We start from the raw sequence: 23,616 nt of genomic DNA on the forward strand, positions 1-23,616 counted from the left end.
TATTGAGGATTTTTGCATCTATGTTCATCAGGGATATTGGTCTGTAATTCTCTTTCAGTGCTGCATCTTTTTCCGGCTTAGGAATTAAGGTGATGCTGGCTTCATAGAAAGAATTTGGGAGGATTCCCTCTTCTTCGATTGTTCTGAATAGTTTGAGAAGAATTGGAGTTAGTTCTTCTTTAAATGTCTGGTAGAATTCAGCAGTGAATCCATCTGGTCCTGGGCTTTTCTTTGTTGGGAGGGCCTTTATTACTGTTTCAATTTCTGTCTCAGTTATGGGTCTGTTTAGGTTTTTGGTGTCTTCCTGGTTCAATTTAGGTAGGTTGCATGTGTCCAGGAATCTATCCATTTCTGATAGGTTTCCCTGTTTGCTGGCATACAAGTCCTTGTAGTAATTTCTGATGATTCTTTTTATTTCTGTGGTGTCTGTTGTTACGTTTCCTTTTTCATCTCTGATTTTATTGATTTGGGTCTTTTTTAGTAGGGCCAATGAGGTGTCAATTTTGTTTATTTTTTCAAAAAACCAGCTCCTCGTTTGGCTGATTTTTTGTAATGTTTTTCTTGATTCAATCCTGTTGATTTCTTCTCTGATTTTAATTATTTCTCTTCTCCTACTAGATTTGGGTCTGGTTTGCTGTAGGTTTTCTAGATCCTTGAGGTGAATTGAAAGCTCATCTATTTGGTGCCTTTCCAATTTCTTGATGTAGGCACCTATTGATATAAACTTTCCTCTTAACACTGCTTTTGCTGCGTCCCATAAGTTTTGGTATGTTGTGCTGTTATTCTCATTTACTTCCAGAAAGTTTTTGATTTCTCTTTTGATTTCTTCTATGACCCATTGTTCATTCAGGAGCATGTTGTTCAATCTCCATGTGTTTGCGTATGCTCTAGGGATTCCTGAGTTGCTAATTTCCAACTTCATTCCTTTATGGTCTGAGAAGCTGCATGGTATGATTCTAATTCTTTTGAATTTGCTGAGACTTGCTTTATGGCCTAGTATGTGGTCAATCCTAGAGAAGGTTCCATGTACTGCTGAGAAGAATGTAAAGTCTTTAGCTGTAGGATTGAAAGTTCTGTATATATCTGTTAGATCCATTTGGGCTATAGTGTCGTTTAAATCTACTGTATCCTTGTTGATCTTCTGTCCTATTGATCTGTCTATTTCTGAGAGTGGAGTATTGATGTCCCCCAGTACTATTGTATTGGGGTCTAAGTCTCCCTTTAAGTCCGTTAACAAGTCTTTTAGATAAACCGGTGCCCTGTAGTTAGGTGCATATACATTGATAATTGTTATATCTTCCTGTTGAATTGATCCCTTAATCATTATGTAGTGTCCCTCTTTGTCTCTCTTAACGGTTTTTGTGGTAAAGTTTATGTTGTCTGAAATTAAGATGGCTACGCCTGCTCTTTTTTCATTTCTGTTGGCATGGTATATCTTTTTCCAGCCTTTCACTTTCAGTCTGTATGGATCTTTGTTGGAAAGATGAGTTTCTTGTAAGCAGCAAATAGATGGGTTTTGTTCCTTAACCCAATCAGCCAATCGGTGTCTTTTAACTGGACAGTTCAGGCCATTCACGTTCAATGTGACTAATGATAAGTGGTAACTTTGCCCTGCCATTTGCCAAAGATAAGTTCTAATATATGCTTTGAATTCCCTGTGATCTTTTGCTGTGAGCTTTCCTTCCTTGGATTCCTTCCTTTACCTTCTTTCATATTGATGACCGTGTTTCTTTGTTTCTGTGTGTAACACATCTTTAAGCATCTTTTGCAGGGCTGGATGAGTGGCAACAAATTCTTTCAATTTCTGTTTGCTATGAAAAGTCTTTATTTCACCTTCATTCACAAATGATAGCTTTGCAGGATATAATATTCTGGGCTGGCAGTTGTTCTCTCTTAGTAGCTGGGCTATATCTCACCATTCCCTCCTAGCTTTTAGAGTTTCTGATGAGAAGTCAGCTGTGAGTCTGATTGGAGATCCTCTGAGAGTAATCTGACGTTTCTCTCTTGCACATTTGAGGATCTTTTCTTTATGTTTCACTGTGGAGAGTTTAATTACAACGTGTCGTGGTGAGGATCTCTTTTGGTCGTGTTTATTAGGGGTTCTGTGAGCTTCCTGTACTAGGATGTCTGTCCTTCTCCAAACCTGGGAAATTTTCTGCTAATATCTCACTAAAAAGGCCTTCTAATCCTTTCTCCCTCTCCATGCCTTCAGGAACTCCTAGAACCTGAATGTTGGGTTTTTTAATAGTATCCTGAAGATTCCCGACAATATGTTTTAGATTCCTAATTTCCTCTTCTTTTCTTTGGTCTGACTGTATCCTTTCCTGTTCTCTGTCTTCTAAGTCTGATATTCTCTCTTCTGCTTCACCCATTCTGTTTGTAAGGCTCTCTATTGTGTTTTTCATTTGATCTATTGAATTCTTCACTTCAGTCACTATCACAGTTTCCTGTTGTACTAGTTATTTCGTTTCATTTTGATTCCTCCTTAATATTTCATTTTCACGAGAGAGATTTTCTATCTTGTCCATTAAGGATTTCTGTAGTTCAAGAATTTGTTTTTGAGAACTTCTTAATGTTCTTATCAATTTTTGAGATCTGCTTCTTGCATTTCTTCTATGTCATCATCTTCATAATCTTGAATTGGGGTGTCTTTTTCATTTGAGGGCTTCATGGTGACTTCCTTGTTTTTATTACCTTGGTTTTTGCGTTTGTTATTTGGCATATTGGAGATATTTGGTTTCTTCACTGTGGTGCTTTTTCTTGTTATACTATGACTCTAGATTAAGTGGACTATCTGTTTTTGATGGAGCCTTAGGGCTTGAGATGGGTGTGGCCTGAGAGCTCTGTTTGGTGTGCCAAAGGTGACACTCCCAGGTTAGGCGTGGTAAACCTCTCTCTCTCTCTCTCTTTCTTTTTTTTTTGATTCAAAAGGGAAGTTATTCTGCACAGCTGAACGAAGTTGGAGGTAGTTAGCAGGCAAATGATATAACCACAGGAACCAGAGATCAGAAGCTCTTTCCCAAGGACCACACAGGGAATCTGTTCGGCCCTCAGAGTGGGCTCAAATTCTCCTTCAGTCTCCCATTGCGTTGCCAAAGTTACGGAATTGTAGCATCTCTGGAGAGTGCTCACGTGAATTCCGTGAGTTCTCTCCCCCACCGTCTCTTTTGTCACAGTCTCAGTTCAGTAGCACCACAAATTTACTAGGTCCTAATCTCCTGTTAATTCACCCGGCCCAGAGTCAGGTTTTTCTGCTAGGCTCAGGGCCGGTGCAGACCTGAGGTCGCTCTGCTTATGACGTATGTCCAAGATGGCGCCTGCTCTTTGTCTTGCTCGCCCTTGAGAGGTGAGGGGAGAGAGAGAAACCCGTGTCCGTACCAGTCACCTCTCTCTCTCTTCCAGTTAGCCTGGTGAAGTCCCCCCCTGGGGGTCGTTCCCTCTACTCTCCTCTCTCCGCTTGCCTGCCGGTGTCTCGGGCTATTGAGGTTCGGCTCACCTCGCGTTCCAGCGGCTCGGTCCCGCGGCTCGGCTTGCGCAGCTTGGTCCCGCGGCTTGGCTGCCGCGGCTTGGTCCCACGGCTTGGCTGCCGCGGCTCGGTCCCGCGGCTCGGCTTCCGCGCGGTTGGCGACCTTGTTCTCCCAGTAGGTCCTCCGATTCACGACCACTCAATCCAGAAGGGTTTCCTCTCGTGTTCCAGTGGCTCGGTCCCGCGACTCGGCTTGCGCAGCTCGGTCCCATGGCTCGGCTTCTGCGGCTCGGTCTGTACGTTATTTTGTCCTTTTGATGTGATCACAATCTCCTGGATGGTCTTCGTGCTCACAGACACGTGTCAGTGTGTGTGCATCACAAAATAAGCCACTTACTCCAGGCTGACTGACGTGATGGCACAGGGTGGAGGCAGCTGCACGTGGTGGTTCAGGATGCGCATTATTAGATCAGCCAGTATAAAATGAGCTATGGGCACTGCCCAAGATGAAAATAAATCCACCGCACTGTGACCCAGTCATCCCACTTGGGGTTTACACCCCAAGGAGGAGAAATGTCTGTGTCAGAAGCAAACAGTGCCATGTTACTGCATCGCTATTCACAAAAGCCAGACGCCAAGGTAGGGAACCACTCCAAGCCTCCACCCATGGATGAATGAATTTTTTTTTTAATGTGGCCAATGTGCACTGCAGGATATTATTCAACGATGACAAAGAATGAGACAGGAAGACGTTGAGTGAAACAAGATAGAGACATAAAAAGACGCCACACAATTTCTCCCGTAGGTGAAACCTGAAAACGCGGATCTCAGGTTAGAACAGAATGACATGGTGATTACTGTGGCCAAGGGAGGGAAGCAGGGGGAGGCGGGGTGACAGGTCCCAAAACCCCAGCAGAGGGAGTCCCAGGATTAGTGAGAGGTAAATCAGTATACAAATCATTTTGATTTGCATATTCCAGCACAAAATTATTTTAAAAAGTTAAAAATTTACACCAGTTAAATAACATGAATATATGATTAGCCTCAAAATTATATTATATATGATAAAATATATAAAATTTCTAATTGTAAATGTTGGTATAAATTAATCTAAATGTGACTGAAACCTTCTAAAATAAAAATGTGAGGGCCAGCATTGTGGCACAGCAGGGTATGGGGCTGCCAGCATCCCATGTAAGTGCTGGATGGATTCTAGGCTGCTCTATCTCTGACCTGCTCACTGCTAATCCACGTGAGAAACATTAGAGGATACTGAAAGTGCTTGGGTCTTACAACCCACACGGGAGACCTGAATAGAGTCCCAGGGTCCTGACTTTGCCCTGGACTAGCCCTGGCCATGGTGGCCATATGGGGGAGGGAGCCAATGGATGGAAGATCTCTCTCTCTCTCTCTCTCTCTCTCTCTGTCTCTCCTTAACTCTGTCATATAAAATAAATCTTTTAAAATAAAAATATGTACCCATTAATTTGAAATAAAGGGTTATTTTAAAATGGAATGTTGCTGAGAAAATAACAATAGAATATACAAGGAACTAATAAAATAAAATTAGAAGCACATTATCTCCAATGTAAATAATAATATCCATTTAGGCATTGAGGAAAAAAGAGGAGAGTTTAACGGAAAAGTAAACATTCAGTAGACTTGGGAGTGAGAGATCTGGAGAGCTTCACAGATACTCAGTATAAAAGAAAAAGTTGGGCCAGCACCATGGGTCACTAGGCTAATCCTTCACCTGCGGAACCAGCATCCCAGGTTTTAGTCCTGGTCGGGGTGCGAGATTCCCAGTTGCTCCCCTTCCAGTCCAGCTCTCTACTGTGGCCCAGGAAGGCAATGGAGGGTGGCCCAAGTGCTTGGGCCCTGCACCTGCATGGGAGACCAGAAGGAAGCACCTGGCTCCTGGCTTCGGATCAGCGCAGCACACCAGCCGTAGCAGCCATTTGGGGGATGAACCAAGAAGGAAGACCTTTCTCTCTGTCTCTCCCTCTCTCTCACTGTCTAACTCTTTCTGTCAAAAACAAAAAAAGAAAGAAAGAAACAGTTGAATAACAAGTAATCAATGTGATTTTTAAACTCCTATCAAACATAGTGAATTCTTCTTTCATGTTTCTAAAAAGCTTACAGAATCATCTGAATATTGCAAAAACTATTCCAGAAACTTAAAACACAGGAGGCACTCAAACATGATGAAGGACTAAACAAAGTGTGTCAATGACAATAATAGAAATACAATGTGTAAGACAGCTCTTCCTGATCCTAGTTGCAAAAATCCAAAGTGTTTGAAAGATAAATCTTTGCTTTGAATTTTGCCCTGATTTTTCCATTTGTGTAGAGACCACCATGTATTCTGAACCTGCTTGAGCTAAATTCACATTCTGCCAAATTGGGGGTGATCTAAGTGAACAGACTCCAACACAATCAAATAGGAGCCAGTTTTCAGGGGTTTTGTGGGGGCAGAGCAAGAAGTCTGCATACCACCCCATAGGACCTGGTTCACTCATCATCTGTGGCCAACAGAAAAAGGGGCAGAAAACATTTCAAAGGAAACGAATAACCTTTGCTTCTCCCAAGTCCCCCAAAGGAGTGGCACAAGAAGTTATATATTTTCAGCATATAAATATAGGAAGTTTCAAGCATGAAGGTTTCTGTGTCGAGATAAGTCCCCTGTGTGTGTGTATGTGAGTGTGTCTCACAGACCACCTGTGACCCTGAAATGGCATTGTGACGCCCTAACCCCAAATGGCATGGTGTTGGGAGATGTGACTGTCACGTAAGTACAGTCAAAGGAGGCCACGAGGATGCGTCTTGACCCGTTAGGGTTGTTCTTGTGATAAGAGGAAGGGAGACCAGTGCGCCTCTGTCTCCACGCACACACACTCGGGAAAGGCCATGTGAGGGTACAGCAAGAGGACCACCTTCCCCAACCCAGATGAGAGCCCTGCCAGGGTCTGGCCGTGCTGGCGCCCTCATCTCAGACGCGGAGCCTCCAGACGCGGGAGGAAATGAATTTCTGCTCTTTGGAGTCCACAATATTTTCTCAAACTGGCAGCCTGATTAGACTGTGCTCGGGAACAGACGCATTGAGGAAAACTAGTGACCAAGGCAGCCTGCGCCTGTCAGCTTTGCGTTGTAAGTCCCTGTAGAGTTTCTTCACTGCTTTTGTTATCCAAGTTGAGAAAACCGGGCACACATCAAACATGGAGACAAACGGGTCTCACCCCGAGGCCTCTGCAGGGCCTCCCCCGCACAGCGTCCACATTCGGCTCCCTCTATGATGTCATTTCTCTGCGTCCTCAGGGCGATGGATCCCCGGCCAAGCACCTGTGTGCAGAACCGGAAGTGCAATTCACCTCTGAACGGCCAGCGGCAGGTGGGGGGTGGGGGCACCCTCAGAACTCCCAGCAGCCACCGCTGGCGCAGGGTGCGAGGGGAGCAGTGGCAGGACCACGTGGGAGGAGCCGCGTGGTCCGCTCCACAGAGACACAGGAACGATGGACAAGAGAGGAGGAGCAGACAAGGGCAGTGAGGGCTTGCTAGTCCAGAGCAGGCCCCGCGGGCTGGTGACGGGGCAGGTGTGAGGTGCTCGAGGCAGCCGCACTCGTCGGCTTCCTGACATGGGAGCTGCTGTGTGCGTGTCCACTAGGACACCTGTGGAACTGGACCAGTTGCTGAGTATTTCCGGGACTTTCAAAAACAAGATTCAGAAAATAGTTTTGAGCAAGAGCACATCCAATGATGCAACCTGAGATGATTTGGAAATTTAAGGAAAACAAAACGTCAAACTACTGATCAAGGAAATGAAGCCATGACAGGGAGAGGGGCAGAGGAGGAAGAGGAGAGCTGACCAGGAAGCAGCCGCACCTGCCCGACCTGAGGGAGAGCAGGGACCTGGAGGAGCCCAGCCTGCCACCAAGGACCGGAACAGAACCGGAGCTGATGGTCTCTGATGGGTTTCCAAACTTCACCCTATCTGACACAGCAGGCTAAAGGACAATTTTTTAAAAGTTCATGGACAAAAGTGAGTTTCTCCGTGGGAAGAGCCTCCTTCTGGTGTTCGACATTGTGCTTGAACCACAGAAAGCTGAAGAGAGAGGAAATGGGAGCTCTTGAGAGATGGGGATACGACCGTTGGAATCTAGGGGACAGACAAGGTGGAACCCATGAGCCTCGGGGACAAAGAGATGTGCAAGGATTCAGGCTGCCGAGCCCTGTGCGATGTCCCTGAGGACTGAAACTCATCAATGACTTCAGTGGCACACAGGCTGTAAGATTGGGGAAACTGAAAACAAGGAAAAATAGTATTGAAGAAAGAGACTTGCTAAGTGAAACACTGCAAGCCAGTGCACCACAGAGCTCTGGGAAAGCCTCAGGCCATTGCTGGTGAGTATTGAACTGCAGAAACCCATCTCAGGACAGCACAAGGGACTGGATCCAAATGACAAATATGTCAGCCTGAGAAGTGGAGGGGATCATTGTGGGTAGGTTTATGAAGATGCAGAGACAGCTCTGCATTTTACTGTACATTAAGGATTGAACCCCCCAAGATTTCCCATCCTCTTGATCAGCTCTATTTTCATAACATTTATTTCTAATTTTTATTTTTTAAAGATTTATTTACTTGAAAGTCAGAGTTACACAGAGAGAGAAGGAAAGGCAGAGAGAGAGACAGACAGAGAGAGAGAGGTCTTCCATCCACTGGTTCACTCCACAGATGGCTGCAATGGCCGGAGCTGCACAACCCAAAGCCAGGAGCCAGGAGATTCTTCCAGGCCTCCTACATGGGTGCAGGAGCCCAAGGACTTGGGCCATCTTCTACTGCTTTCCCAGGCCATAGCATAGAGCTGGATCGGAAGTGGAGCAGCTGGGACTCGAACCGGTGCCCATATGGGATTGCGGCACTACAGGTGGCGGCTTTACCTGCTATAGCACAATGTCGGCCATAGCTGTTTATATATATATAATTTTTTTTTCCTGCATCACAGACATTCTTTAGGAATCTCATTAGTTCCTGTGTTTTATTGCTTTAGTTCACTGATGCTATCCATCTACATGAGTCCTTCAAATGTATGATTTGAGTATTTTGATGTTTTTGGATGGATTCTTAGGAACAAAAATCTAAGGCAAGCACATGTGTTAATTTTGTATTTTCATTTTTGTTTTTTTTAAGATTTATTCTCAGATTTATTTATTTGAAAGAGTTACAGAGAGAGGTAGAGACAGAGAGAGGGGTCATCCATCTGCTGGTTCACTCCCCAGAAGGCCACAATGGCCGGAGCTGCACAGATCCAAAGCCAGGAGCCCCTTCCAGATCTCCCACATGGGTACATTGGCCCAAGGACTATCCCAGGCCAGAGCAGAGAGCTGGATTGGACGAGGAGAAGATGGGACTTGAACCAGCCCCTATATGGGATGCCAGGGCTTTACCCGCTGCACCACAGCACCGGCCCCAACTTTGTATTTTCTCATAGCTGAATTAAAAAGCACAAAACTAGGCAGATACAATTCACCTTAATAATATATAACACTTTATCTTAACCTAAAATACAATAACTTAAATATGTAATCAATGTGAAAATTAATTTGTTCATTTTTATAAAAAAAAAACATTTTAAAATTTGAATGTGTATAAAAAGTAACTCAACTCAAAGTAGCCCCACTTCCAGTACCCCATGGTCACATGATTCATTTCCTCATAATATCTATGTGCAGACCTCTCTGATGAAGATGTCAGATCAGCCACTGAAAGCTCTCCAAGGAAAGGTCATTTTCATATTTGAAAGGAAGCAGAGTAATTTGGGAATCATTTTGTTATTTTTCATCAGAAAAAAGGGACAGAGTGTCGGGTAGCATGTGGATAAAAATCCACTAATGCTCTCCAATCTTGTATTTTTCTCAGTTCTACAAAGCACAAAAAGGGTCAAAAGGTTGTGTAAAAAATAGAAGAAGACAAAGCAAAATACCAGCAAAAGGATAGTGTGGGTGGCTCTGTTTTCTGGAGACGTCTGGCTGGATAGGCTGGAGCTGTGGATGTGCTGGGCTCTCCTGTGGTGACTGTAGAGGAGCCCCACCATGTAGAGGCTGGACATGATCATCAGTGCCACAAACAGGAGATCGCGAATCACCATGGAACTTACAAATGGTCCTGGATAGCGCATGTTCATCTTCTTGCTTTGACAGTATGCATTGACATATCCCTGACCAACCATATTGAAATTCAGTTTGGCTCCCATGACTCTAATGACCTGGATATAGATCAGCATGTTGATGACCCAGAAGAAAAGGAAAGAGGGGAAAATCCAGGTGGACAGTTTAAACTTCAGCCTTGCCCATTTAGAATGACTGGGACTGATAGTGATGGCTTGAAATACACTCAGGAGAGAGGTGGTGCAGATGGAAAGACCCCGGGTGACTCTGTATATGTACAAAAAAATTTGACAACCAATATTGTCCAAGAAACGTTTGACTCCAAATGATGACATGACTTCTGGCATTGAATGGAAAATAATGTTTAAAATATTGGCCATTGTCAGGTGCATGAAAATCCAGTCTATGGGCTTCTTCAGCTGAGGCTGGATGAGGAAGGTGTAAATATAGATCATGAAGAGCAGCGAGTTGGCCGTGACACTGGTGGACATCTGAGCTATGAGAAAAAAGCTATAAATTGTGTCACTTGGAAACATTATCTCAATGATGTTTTCAAAGTTTTAATTAGGTAAGTTTGGTCTCTTTGGAAAAATAGGTTGCACTGTGAAATTATTAAAATATGGTGCCCTGTGGAAGGATATGATGCCTAGCAGCTCAGTTTGGGAGATGGGTGCTGAAATGTTCAAATCTTCTATGTTTCAGATACAAGGGTGGGACTTCCAGGGACTGGATTCCAGGCATCCTTTAAGTTTGGATTGTAGAGGTAGGTGATATGAAGAAGGTAAAATTCAAGTGTTCACATCCTTCACTCTTATATGGCCACAAGGACCTGTTGGCCTCTGTGAATGAAAAATTTGCATGTAATATTTTCCTCAGAATCCTAGAGTGCTATTAGCTCTAAAACTATGTGTATATTCACCTTTCTGAAGAATAATCCACGTCTACTGCTTGAAATGTAGTGTGTGTGTATGAATTGCTTTTTTAGAATTTACACTGCAGACACAATTATTTCAAATAAAAATTTTTAACATGTTATTTAGACAACTTTATAATTTCAACAATCACATGTCATGCCAATCAAAAAATAGAATTGGGGTTGGCAAAGGGATGTAGCAGGTAAAGCTGCTGTCTGTGCCTCCTGAAACCCATGTGGATGTTAGTTCATGTCCCAGGTGCTCTACTTCCAATCCAGCTCCCTGCTAATGCGCCGAAAAGCAGCAGCAGATGGTCCAAGTACTTGGGCACCTGCACCCATAACAGAGACTCAGAAGAAGCTCCTGGCACCTGGCTTTGCACTGGCCCAGCCGTGACTCTTGTGGCCATTTGTGGAATGAAGCAGCAGATGGAAGATCTCTCTCTCTCTCTTGCTCTCTCGCTCTCTTGCTCTCTCACTCTCCAGTGCTGGCATCCCATATGGGTGCCACTTTGAGTCCCAGCAGCTCCACTTCTGATCCAACTCTCTACTATGGCCTGGGAGAGCAGAAGATGGCCCCTGCACTCACATGGGAGACCCAGAAGAAGCTCCTGGCTCCTGGCTTTATCAGCTCAGCTCTGGCCATTGAGGCCTTTGGGGAGTGAAGCAGTGGATGGAAGACCTCTCTCTCTCTCTCTCTCTCTCTCTCTCTCTCTACCTCTCCCTCTCTCTGTGTGTATCTCGACTTTCAAATAAATAAATACAGATCTCTTTAAAAAAGTAAAACTATCATGGTCCATCAAGAGATAACATACATGTTGATGCACAGACTATACTTAGAGCTTTTATATTTCATTTTTTCTGTATATACAAATATCTGTATGTAGATAAGGACAGGCACACATAGAAAGCAAGCAAAAAGAGTGACACAGAGATGAAAGTAGAACAAAAATTTCAAAATTCATGCAAAAATTATAAATACAGCAGAGGATAATCTTCAGCCAACCTATTCAAAGAATTAAAAAGTAGCTTAAAATAAGTGGTACCAGAAATAAAAGATGAGACACGGAAACTGATACCACAGAAATACTAAGCAGTATAAAAACCTACTACAGACTAAGATATACAAGAGAAGACCATGAGCTAGAAGTAATGCATCAGTTCCTAAAACATACAACTACCTAGACTGAATCACAAAGAAATATGAGTAGAAGTAATGAATCACTTCCTAAAGACATGCAAACTACCAACATTGAATCACAAATATTAAATCTGGAAGGGAATTTCTTTATATTCTTAGAATTGTATCTATGAATTATGTTGAAAATGCTAAAAATTTATTAAAACATTTTAAATAAAAAATATTAAATCTGAACAGAAGAAAATGCATAAGATTGGCAGTCTATCACAGGGGAAAAGATACCCTTAAATAACTACGGTTGGTGGAATGTAAGTTAGGCAAAGCCACTATGGAAGACAGTATGGATACCTCAGAATCATGAATATAGTCCTGCCATATGACTCAGTCATCCCACTCCTGTTAATTTACCCAAGCACAATGAAATCAGCATATGAAAGAGCTATCAGTACCCCCATGTTTATTGCAGTTCAGTTCACAATAGCAAAGACATGGAATCAACCTAATTGCCTGTAAACTACAGACTGGATAAAGAAATTGTGAGAGATGAACACCATGGAATACTACACAGCAGTTAAAATATTGAAATCCAGTCATTTGTGACAACAGGGATGAAGCTGGAAAACATCATATTTAGTGAAATAAGCCAGCCCCAAAGGGACAAATACCATAAGTTCTCCCTGACCTGTGATAACTAATAGGGCACCTAAAAGGCAACCTGTAGAAGTGAAATGGACACCTTGAAAAGCAATGACTTGAGCAGCCCATACCTTCACTGTTGAGGAACAGTTTTGTTTTTTTGTATTTTCATTTTTCTCCTTTTCATTCATTTTATCTTATTTTATCTTATTTTCCTTACCCTTTTTTTCCTTCATACTAATTGATGAACTCTTTACTTAACATAGAGTTAACCATATATGTATGAAGTTAATTGAATATAGATCTCAGTTAGAAATAAGAATAAGAGACAGAGTGGAAGAGGGTCAGAAGTGTTGGTGTGTGATGGAATGAGAAGGCCATGCCAAGGTGGCCGCTGGCAAGCGAGCATCAGTTACTTAGGAATTGCTTTGAATCCCACCTGGCAACGGAGGCTGCCTGGCAACAGGCTGTGTTTGGATGGCTTTGAATCCCACCTGGCAATGGAACCTGCCTGTCAACAGGCTGTGACTGGATGGATTTGAAACCCACATGGCAAATGGAGCCTGCCTGGCAACAGGCAGTGATTGGATGGCTTTGGAAACTGCCTGTCAACAGGCTGTGATTAGTTGGGGCATAGACCGCCCCTTGACCAGATTGGCTGGTCTTGGCTATATAAGATGTTGTACCATCTGAAATAATCGAGTCTGAAGGCTGCTTGCCTCAATCCCGCTTTCACCTGACTCCCGGGGTATGTGTGGTGACTCCGTGCCTCTTGCCCCCACCACGCTCCTGCTCTCAGAAATGAATCCACTGCAACATTGTTGAGAAATCACATGCAACATGGGTGAAAGGGTGGGCATGGAGTGAAGAATCACTGTGATCCTAAAGTTGTAATTGTGAAAAGTATGAAGTTTGTAACTGTAAAGCTGTATAGTGCTGCATACATTCCTATGGACCTACTTCTAAGGGTACAGCATAAAAAATTGCCATGGGACCTTAAATCCCCTTAAGCCCACTGGTAAAAATAGCATTCTAAGTGTTAAAGTGAGCATATATATAGGATTAAGTGTTAAAGTGATCATATAAGTAGGATAAGTCTTTGGTAATAATAATAGGCAGAATTAAAAGAGAGTTGGTGCTCCAACATAGGAAGCAGTCCATACAGCAGACTCATAGAATGACAATTGCCTTAAGTAGCACTCTCACCTCAGAATCAACCCTTAAGCTATTCTGGTCTAGCTGAAAAGCCCAGGGGAGCATTTCAGGCATGGAAAGCTAAGACACTGTGGCAAAAATTGATCTACATGAAGGATCTCTGTGGGAGAGGCCCCAGTGGAAAAAAGCTGCCACCAAAGAAGGGTGTACTTTGCTCTGAAGGGATAAGAGAGATTCCCCTTTGCCTATGGCCTTCTCAAAATATGAAGGAGTTTGTGGATCCAAAAGGCTTCCATAGCCTAGGCAGCTCATGTCAAGAGCCTTGGGTGATCACTGACATTATAAATAATGTTGATTTTTAAATAAACAACAGGAATCACAGTGCATTAACTTCCCATGCAGGACCTCTGTCCTCAAAGAGTTGTATTAAAGAATTATGGTAAAACTTGTTCTCAGAGAATTATATCATTTTAATGTATTAAGTGGAAGATATTCTTATGTAACACAAATTATAGTTATATCTATGTGGTCACAAAAGCTGTACCATTCTGTGTTCCACTTTAAAGATAATTAAGTTTAAAAAAAAAAAAAGCAAATTACCATCCAGATGCAGCAACTTTGAGGAGCCCTTGTCTGGACTGTTGAGGAACAGCTTTTGTATGTAAATCGAAAAAATAAAATAAATCTATAAGAATATAATATCTCCCATAAAGAAAATCCCAGAAACTGATGGCTTTACTAATGAATTCTGCAAAATATTAAAAGACAAGATAAAAATAGAATTCTCAATATCTCCAAAACATAAAGACAGGGAATACTTTCTAACTCAGTTTAGAAGGACTATATTCCCTGACTTTTTAAAATAAAAAGGGCAGAGAATGACACCATGAGAAAAGGAAATTACAGGCCAATATTTCTGATGAACATTGCTATCAACAAGTTCGACAAAATATGTTGACACTGAAATGCAGAATAAATGCATTTCACCATACGTAATCAGGACATCTTTGGGATGTAAGGTTAGTTCTACACACACAAGTAAATGAAATGTACTACATGAATGAATGAAAAATTAATACAATACATCATCGGTATAGAAAAAGCACTTGAAGCACTGAATATCCACTCATGACAAAAAAGCCCTCAAAAAACTAAGTACATGAATGGAACTGAATATAATTCATGCCACATGTGACAAGTTCACAGTTAAAACAGACTCAATGATGAAAAGATGACACCTTCCTCTATAAGATATGGCTCAAGATGTCTACTGTTGCCACCCCTAGCCTTAGCAATTAGACAGAAAAATGAATCATTTTAATAGCATTAAAAGAGCATTATATTTACACTGACCTGTGAGTTCAAGGCACCCCTACCCCAATCACAGAAACTGAAAAAGCTGTCCTGAATGCACGTGCAAGACAAGAGGCACTAGAAAGAAAACCTGTATTCAGTGAGAGAAACCAAGCTGGATCGTCAGATGTTCTGACAGCAATCAATCAATACACTCATAGATGGAATAAAGATCCCAGAAGTGAATCCACATGTATGGCCAACCAATCTTAGAGCAGGATTCCAAGAATACACAATGGTGAAAGGAGAATGTATAAAATAACTGATGCTGAAACCTGAATATTGATATTGAATCACTATTTAACAACATACACAAAAATCAACTGAAACAGGATTAAAGACATAGATGCATCCTGACACCAGAAAATTCCTAGCCGAAACCCTAAGGAAAAAGAGTCACTGACTTGGATCTAGGCAATGCTTACTTGGTTATGACTCTGAAATCACTGAAAAAAAGAGAAAATATATAAAATGGGACGACATCCAAATAACAAGTTTCTGCAGAGAAAAAGGAAATAATCAACAAAATGAGAATGTCTATGGACTATGAGAAAAGATGTGCAAATCATACAATAGACAGGGCAAAGGTCCTGAATACACATTATTCAAAGACATAAAAATGGCCAATGTTATATGAAAAGGTAACCACAAATATTTGACAATGAAGTCAAATCTTAAATCATCCTGAGATACTGGTCAAAATCACACAGCGACATCACCTTCCAGTGATGGATGACCACTATCAAAGTGGCAAAGGAATTTTTATTCACTGTTGGTATAAAATGAAACAATCCTTGTAAGAAACTGAATGGAGTTTCCTCAAAAAGTTAAAATAGAACAGCACATGAACTGACAGTACAACAATTGGATAAATATCTAATAGATCTGAAGTCAGTATGTGAATGAGATATATGCATTCCATCTCAGTGCAGCATAACTCATAAAAGTCAAGATGCGGACACAGCCTTAGTGTCCATCAACAGGGAAATAAATGGGTGATGGGAATTTCATTCAGCAATAAAAAAAATCCATGGATTCATGACAACATGGATGAACCTATAGGACTTTATGTTAAGTAAAATAAACAAAACACAGAAAGGCAAATGCTATATCACCTCACTTGTATGTGAAATATAAATACCAAACATAGAGAACTAGAAGACATGGTGACTGTCAGGTGAGAGAGATGGAGAGCTGTTAGTAAAAGGGTACAAGCTTTGTTGTAAGATAAATTCTGGTTATGTAATTTAATATGGGATGACTATTAATAATGTATTACATAACTAATAATGTGTTATATAATTGAAATATGCTAACATCATTTAGCTTACATCCTGTCACCAGGCACACAAAGGTTCCGATGGAAGGTGAACAGTATGCTACGTAGCCTGCCTAGAGTACTCATTTCAAATGTGAATCAACTGGCCAGCAATGTGGCGTAGTAGGCTAGACCTCCCCCTGGCATCAACATCCCATTCAGGCCCCAGTTTGTGTCCCAGCTGCTTTTGTTCTAATTAAGTTCTCTGCGTATGGTTTTGGAAGCAGTTGAATATAGTGCAACTGCCTGGGCTCCCACATGGGAGACTCACAAAAACCTCCTGGCTCCTTATTTAGATTGGCCCATTCCAACTATTTGGGGAGTGAATTGCAGATAGAAGACCTCTCTCTGTCTCTCCAACTACTGTATGTAAAATCTTTAAATAAATACCACATTCCAAGCATGTGCTGTCTGGTACTTTCACAATGTAAACACAGAAGCACATCTAGTCCAAAAGTCCGGGACCTGATATATGGGGCCAATGTTAATCTGCAGACATAGCAAGTGTCCACATTTATATGAGAGGAACTAAATTCAAGAGGATTACAAGGTTTCTGCAAGACACATGTCCAATAAAGAAGAATGACCAGGATTCAAAATAAAGGAAGATGACAAGCTACAAACTAAGCAACAGAAAGCAGGTACATGCAAAATAAGATTGGAAAAACTAACAATTAGGGAACAGATAAGCTGGATATGATGAAGCCTACTTTGAAAAGATCAAAGTTGTTAAGTTTGTGAACACAAAACAACAGCAACGTTTAGTGTAAAGACGTGAAAGGATAAGAAGACCTAGGAGAAGCCACCATTGTAGTAAGAGGGGGAACCAAAGGCTTTCAGAGACTCCAGAACCACCAGAAACTGTGAGTCAGACAAGGAGGAAGTTGAGCATGTCAGTTCATTCTCTGCACCCACCGCCTTGCCCAACACAGGAGTCAATGACAAATGCCCAACCTCCATTCTCAACTGTAATGTCACCATGTGATCAACGCAGTCACAGCTCACTGAACCCAATGAGAACAAAGTGCAAGAGTTGAATGTAACAGAATATGTATCTTAACACAATTATAATCAATTACAACAAGGAAAGGCTATTTTACATTAACAAAAAATCCATATGTATTGTGGAATTCATTCTGGAAACATAAACTCAAAATTCAGGTTATTTCTGAAGAATAACAAAGTTAATGAACTTCTAGAAGGAGGGTACCTCTTCTTAAAGGGAAGACACCAATCATGCCAGACTTAGGAATAATCATTTTCACAAAGATTTCCAACAAATGCTTCCATGGTTAGGTACGAAAAAAATCAATAAACTCTTCCTGAAGAGAGAAAAACAGAATTGTGTTAATACGTTATGATTAATAAATAAGGCTGAAGTAATTAATAAACAAGGTTGAAACGGATATGATGGGATATGATTGTGAGTTTCAGCCCGTGTGTACACTCCACTGGAACTGTGGCCTTATTACATTTCTTTTAAAAGATTGTATTTATTTGAAAGTTACAGTTACAGAGAGGAAGAGGCAGAGAGAGAGCAGAGCTTTCATCAGCTGGTTCCCTTCCCAAATGGCCCTGGCAGGGCTCAGGCAGGCCACAGCAAGGAGCCTGGAGGAAATGTTGGGGGCAGTTTCTCTCAAAGGGAATTCTTGTGAATGTTGGCTTTCTAGTGTAAATACCTGTGTAGGATGTTTATTGTTTCCACCAAGCTGCAGAGAAGGCCTCATCAAACCTGGTAACAGAGAGGACTTCCCGGCCGCCTCAGCACAGGGCCCAGAAGCCTGTGCACCCGGGCTCCATCTATGACGTCACTTCCACGCGCCCTCAGGGTGGTGCCTCCTGAGCGGCTCCAAGGCCTGAGCACCAGCCAGCAGACCCGGAATTGCGATGTCGCCTTTGTGCAGCCAAGCGCCTGAGCGGGAGACCCCGCAACTCTCTTACAGCCTACACAGACCCAGGACAGAGGCGCTCTTACACAGACCACCTCCGAGAGGTCGCAGGACACGCAAGAGCGCCTCATGGATGAACGGGCAACAGCACAAGACCAGACAAGGACGGGGCGCGGTGGAGACGGAGGAGGGGGGTCGTGAGGGATGGAGGAAGCGGCACTGTTCTGCTTCTGGATCTGGGTGCTGGTGCATGGGTGTCCACTACAAAATCCGTGGAACAGGAAATTGCGGAGAATTTGCTGAACTTCAACATTCAAAACTACTTCTGAAGGAGAGGACGGCTGGCCACAAAACAGGAATTGGATTTGGTAATTAGAGGAAAAGTCTATTTCAAACTGCACTGATCAAGGGAATGAAACCATGACGAGGGCAGAGGGGGACGTGGAGAGCCGTCCAGGAGGCAGCCACATCTGCTCAGGACCAGAGAAATCCTGGAGCGGAAAGAGGCAGTGGTGGAGGACAGACCACCACTAAGCGATGGACCAGTTCTTAGTTGAAGGTCGCTGAGGGGTATTTCCAAATGTCACCCTGACATAGCAGGATGAAGCACAGATTTTATGAGCTCCTGTAATAAACTGAGTTTCTTCACAGGAAGAGCCTCTTTCTGGCGTTAGATAATGGGTTGGAATCACAGAAAACCGAAGAGAATGGAACTGTGAGCTCCTGAAAGACAAGGATCCAACCCTCGGAATCTAACGGAAATGTGAGGTGAAATCCATCAGCCTTGGGGACAAAGACATGTGCTAGGATTCAAGCTGCAGAGCACGTGTTGATGTCCCTGAGGAACAGAATGGAACAACAAGTTAAGTGGGTTAGAGACTTTAAGATAGAGAAGATGAAATTGGGAAAAAAATATATTGATTAAAAAGATTTTATGATGTAAATACACTGAAAGTCTCTACACCCCAACCACTGGGAAAGCTTCAGGCCATTGCTGGTGGGTATTTAACTGTAGCACACAACTCCTGGACAGCACAAGGGACTGGATCCTAATAACAAAGATATAAGCATGAGAAGGGGAGGGGATCTTATGGAAGGATTTATGCACATGCTGGGAGACATGCCTGCATTTCAGTGTCTGTTAAACAATGAACCTCCTCGATTTCCCATCTTCATCACCTCTGTTTTCTGAGCTCTTTACACAGGGACATTTATTTTTCCTGCAGCCCATTCTTTAGGAATTCCTGTGTTTTATCTCGCAAGATCACTTGATACACATCTAACCCCTATCAAAGTCCCTGAAAAATGAGACCTGGGTGTTAAAAATGAGACCCTTGTCAAAATTTCATAAATGAATATGGAAATTCTTACACAGCTGAACAGATATGAGGCAAGCACCAAATACAATTTTGCATTTTCTATTAGGTGCATTAAAAGCAGAAGCAACTAGTTTTAATAATAGACAATACATTAATTACACCCACAGCATAACTTAAACATGTACACAGTTTGAAAATTTATATATTCAATTTAACATGTTGAAATGTGTTTTTTAAATGAGCTGAATACTTCAAGTGAGATTAGTTCCATGGTCACCTGCCTTTGTTTCCTCATAAAATCTCTGTGGTAAATGATGTCACATCAACCAAGGAAAGTTCTTGGAGAAAAAGGCATTCTCATCATTAAAGGCAAGAAGTCAATTTGGGAATATTTTTGGTATTTTTCATCAGCAAAAATGGGCAGAATGTTGGGTAGCATGATGATAAAATTCCAGTAATGCCCACCAATCTTGAGTCTTTCTCAGGTCTGTAATATGCATAAATATCCATAAAGTTGTTGCAACAGTAAAAGAACACAAAACAAAATGCCAGCAAAAGGATAATGTGGGTGGCTCTGTTTTCTGGAGACATCTGCCTGGAAAGGACACAGCTGTGGATGTGCCGGGCTCTCCTGTGGTGTCTGTAGAGGAGCCCCACCATGTAGAGGCTGGACACGATCATCGGTGCCAGGAACAGGACATCACGGGTCAAGATGACACTTATAAATGACCCTGAATGGCGATCTCCAGATTGCCTAGTTTGACAATATGCATGAACAAACCCATGACCAATGAAAGTGAAATTCCATTTGGCTCTTACAGTTTCAATGATGTGGATGTAGATCAGCAGATTGATGATCCAGAAGATTAGGAAAGAGGGGAAAATCCAGGTAGACAACTTAGATTTCAGCCTTGCCCATTTAGAATGACTGGGACTGATAGTGATGGCTTGAAAAGCACTCAGGAGAGACGTGGTACAGATGGAAAGACCCCGGGCAACTCTGTAGATGTAAAAAACAGTTTGACAGCCAGCATTATCTAAGAAACGTTTGACTCCAAAGGATGACATGATCTCTGGTATTGACTGGAACACGATGGTTATAATATTGGCCACTGTCAGGTGCATGAAAATGGAATCTATGGGCTTCTTCAGCTGAGGCTGGATTAGGAAGGCATAGATATAGTTCATAAAGAGAAATGAATTGGCCATGACACCAATAGAAATCTGAGCTATGAGAAAGAAGCTCAAAATTTTGTCACCTGGAAACATGTCAATAACGTTTCAGTTAGGTAAGGTTGGCATCCACTGAAAAATAAATAGATTGTACTGTGACGTGATGTTTTTAACAAGGAATGTTTGAAGAATGTGAAGACTGACAGTTCAGTGTTGGGGGGGAGGGGCAAGTGGTCAAGCTTTCCGCTTCAGTCTTTGCTGTGCCTCTTCCAGAAATAGAATAGTGGGCAGTGTTTGAACCTCAGACTACGGAAGTAGGTGATATGAAGATGCTCACATCCTACATTTCCATTAGTGCATGCTGGCATCTGTGAATGACAAATTACATTAAAAGTGCTTTTTTTCTTCAGAGTATTAGATTGCTTCTTACCTCTGATGATATGTGTATATCCAATCCTTTCTAAAGAACACTACATTTCTGATACATGTACTGTACTATGAATATCTGAACTTCATTTTTACAATTTAGATTGCAGACACAATTCTTTCAAGACAGGAAACATTTAACCACTCACATATTATGATACTCTAAATATATAATTCATTTTCAAAATACAGAAGGAAGTAGAATGGAGTTTTCAAGTGGGGTTTTTTTCCTCCCCTCATCCAACCAGCTGTGTTTGGAGACATATTTGGTCTCACACGTGGTGCAGAGCTCCTGTCACAGTGGGTAGAGACCAAGATTGCTGTTAAATTTCCCACCATGCACAAAATTTCCCACAATGCACAGGATAGCCCATACCACAGAACTTTTGGGCCCCAAGAAGAAGTCACATGACAGCTGATGAGCCCAGAATAGCAAATCATCACTGAGTTGTGCTCCCTGCAACACATGTAAAATAAATATTTTGGCCCACACATATTTTGAACACTTTTAGGGGAAACAGAGTAGAGTGATTTGGTTCACAATTACAGTGAGAACAGGAATGGTATGACAGTCACTGAGGCTGACTTCTAAATTAATAACTTTAATATCTGTGTTTGTTGATTTTTGAAGTTGCCTATATCATTCTCTCAGAGACTTACTTTTCTCAATTGTCTTTGTCGTGCACACATTACCATTCTTTACTATATAGATTTCTAGTTATGATGTCACTTCTATATGGACTATAAAAGATCAAAGTTTGAGAAACAGAGGAAAGATGATTCTCAGGAGTGATAAGGTAGGGGAGGGAGATGTTAGTGAAAGGGTACAACCTTGCAGTTAGAAGATGAATACTTTCTGGAAAGCTGCTGCATTATAAGGTGAATATAGTTGATAATAATGTACTATATCGTTGATATTTGCTCACAACATAGCTCTTACAATGCTCTCCCCAATGTATAAGGTTTCTATGGAAGGTGAATGGTATGATAATGAACTTAATTGTAGTACTCATATCAAATGTATGTCAAATCATCCCAGTGTTTTAGCTATCAAATAAGCTATCATCTACCAATTATACCACCACAAAACTGAAAACAGTCTAAATTACAATGTAAAAGCAGAGAATGCAAGAGTCAAAAAACCACATCCCAAGTATGTGCCATCGAATGCATCCATATAAATACAAATGCACAGTCCAAAAGTAATTGGATGGGACATGATACATAGGGCCAATGTTGACCTCTAGACATAAGGTGTGTCCATTAAATATTAGATACATGAAGCTTCAAGATCACTACAATGTTTGTAAAAGAAACAAGTCCAATAAAGAAGAAAGACAAAATCCAAAATAAAGGTAGATAACAAAATACAAACCTAGCAACAGAAAGCAGGTTCATGCCAAATAACAATGGAAAACAAACATTTATGGAACAAAAGAGCTGGATATAATGAAGTGCACATCGCAATAATGAAGGTTGTAAATCTGTGAGAATCAACACTGAACATGCAAACACATGAAAGGATCAGAACATGGAGGGGAATCCACCATTGTAGTAAGACACGTAAGCAAAGGCAATGCAATTTCAGAACCACCAAGCAAAGAGGGAGTCAGACAATGAAGAAGTTGAGCAGCTCAGTTCATCCTCTGCACACAATGCCTTCACCAACACATGCATCTCTATCAAATGCCCAACCTCCCTTTTCACTAGAACATGCACCATGTAATCAGTGCAGCCATACGGCAAACACTGAACCAAATGAGAACAAAGTACAGGGTTTAACTGAACAGAATAATTTATCATAGCAGAATTATAATGAATTCTAAAAAGGAAAGGATATTTTATATTATCATTGATTTTTCACTAAGTTCCAAAAAACTTTCCTTAGTAAGAACAAAGTGAAAAAAACCTTTCAGTATTGTGAAACACATTATAGAAACATAAAGTCAAAATGCAGTTATTCTGAAGAATAACAACATTACCAACCCTTAGAGAATGGTAGCACTTCCTAAAGAGAAGATACTAATAATATCTGACTTAAAATGTTAAAATCAAAACTGAGAAGTTAAAAATAGTTGTAAAAGATGATATTGTGACTATTGCAATAAATTTGAAAGGTTGAAACATATGGGCAAATCCCCAGAAAACATGACTCACCAAAAATACATTAGAATTATAGAAAGTCACCAATGTGCAAAGTTTCACATGATGAAACGGAGTTGCAGGAAAAAATATCATTCCACCAAGAATCCCAATGATTGCCTCAATGCTGAGGAATAAACAATGTCTAAAAACCCTTCCTATGGACAGAAAAAGAGCATTCCTTTAATCACATAATGTAGTGAGCACAACACTGACAGCAACAGCTAATAAATCAAGTCTTAATGTACAGAGATAGGACTACCTACTCCATCAGTCAAATGGAGAATAACCTACACAAATTCATTATAAAGCGAATCAGTGCTCTCCAAAATGAGTAAAAATGAGTACCAAAAACCAAGAGAATTACCCAATTGGAAGGGTAAGGTGGGAATCATTTTACTAACAAACTATGGCTCAGAAACCACGAAGATTTCTGAATCTTCCCAGTAGTTTGCACATCCTCTTTTCGAAAACCTTCAACTCCAGATCTTTTGCTATTATCAACATTACACAGAAGTTGAAA

At 41.5% G+C, this 23,616-nt stretch overlaps 2 protein-coding genes across 2 annotated transcripts; both read right to left on the reverse strand.

The window, feature by feature from the left end:
- Nucleotides 1–9,216: 9,216 nt before the first annotated feature.
- On the reverse strand, nucleotides 9,217–10,164 carry LOC138846379 (vomeronasal type-1 receptor 4). Its single transcript, XM_070061892.2, has one exon. The coding sequence runs from the start codon at nucleotides 10,162–10,164 to the stop codon at nucleotides 9,217–9,219; it is 948 nt and encodes a 315-aa protein (XP_069917993.1).
- Nucleotides 10,165–19,715: 9,551 nt separating this feature from the next.
- LOC138846380 (vomeronasal type-1 receptor 4-like) lies at nucleotides 19,716–20,885 on the reverse strand. The gene has a single exon (XM_070061893.2). It carries the CDS (start codon nucleotides 20,619–20,621, stop codon nucleotides 19,716–19,718), a length of 906 nt encoding a protein of 301 aa, XP_069917994.1. The 5' UTR covers nucleotides 20,622–20,885.
- Nucleotides 20,886–23,616: the final 2,731 nt, after the last annotated feature.

Source organism: Oryctolagus cuniculus, chromosome 18, assembly GCF_051225735.1.
Source record: "Oryctolagus cuniculus isolate XC-2025 breed Fujian yellow rabbit chromosome 18, ASM5122573v1, whole genome shotgun sequence".
Taxonomy (NCBI): domain Eukaryota; kingdom Metazoa; phylum Chordata; class Mammalia; order Lagomorpha; family Leporidae; genus Oryctolagus; species Oryctolagus cuniculus.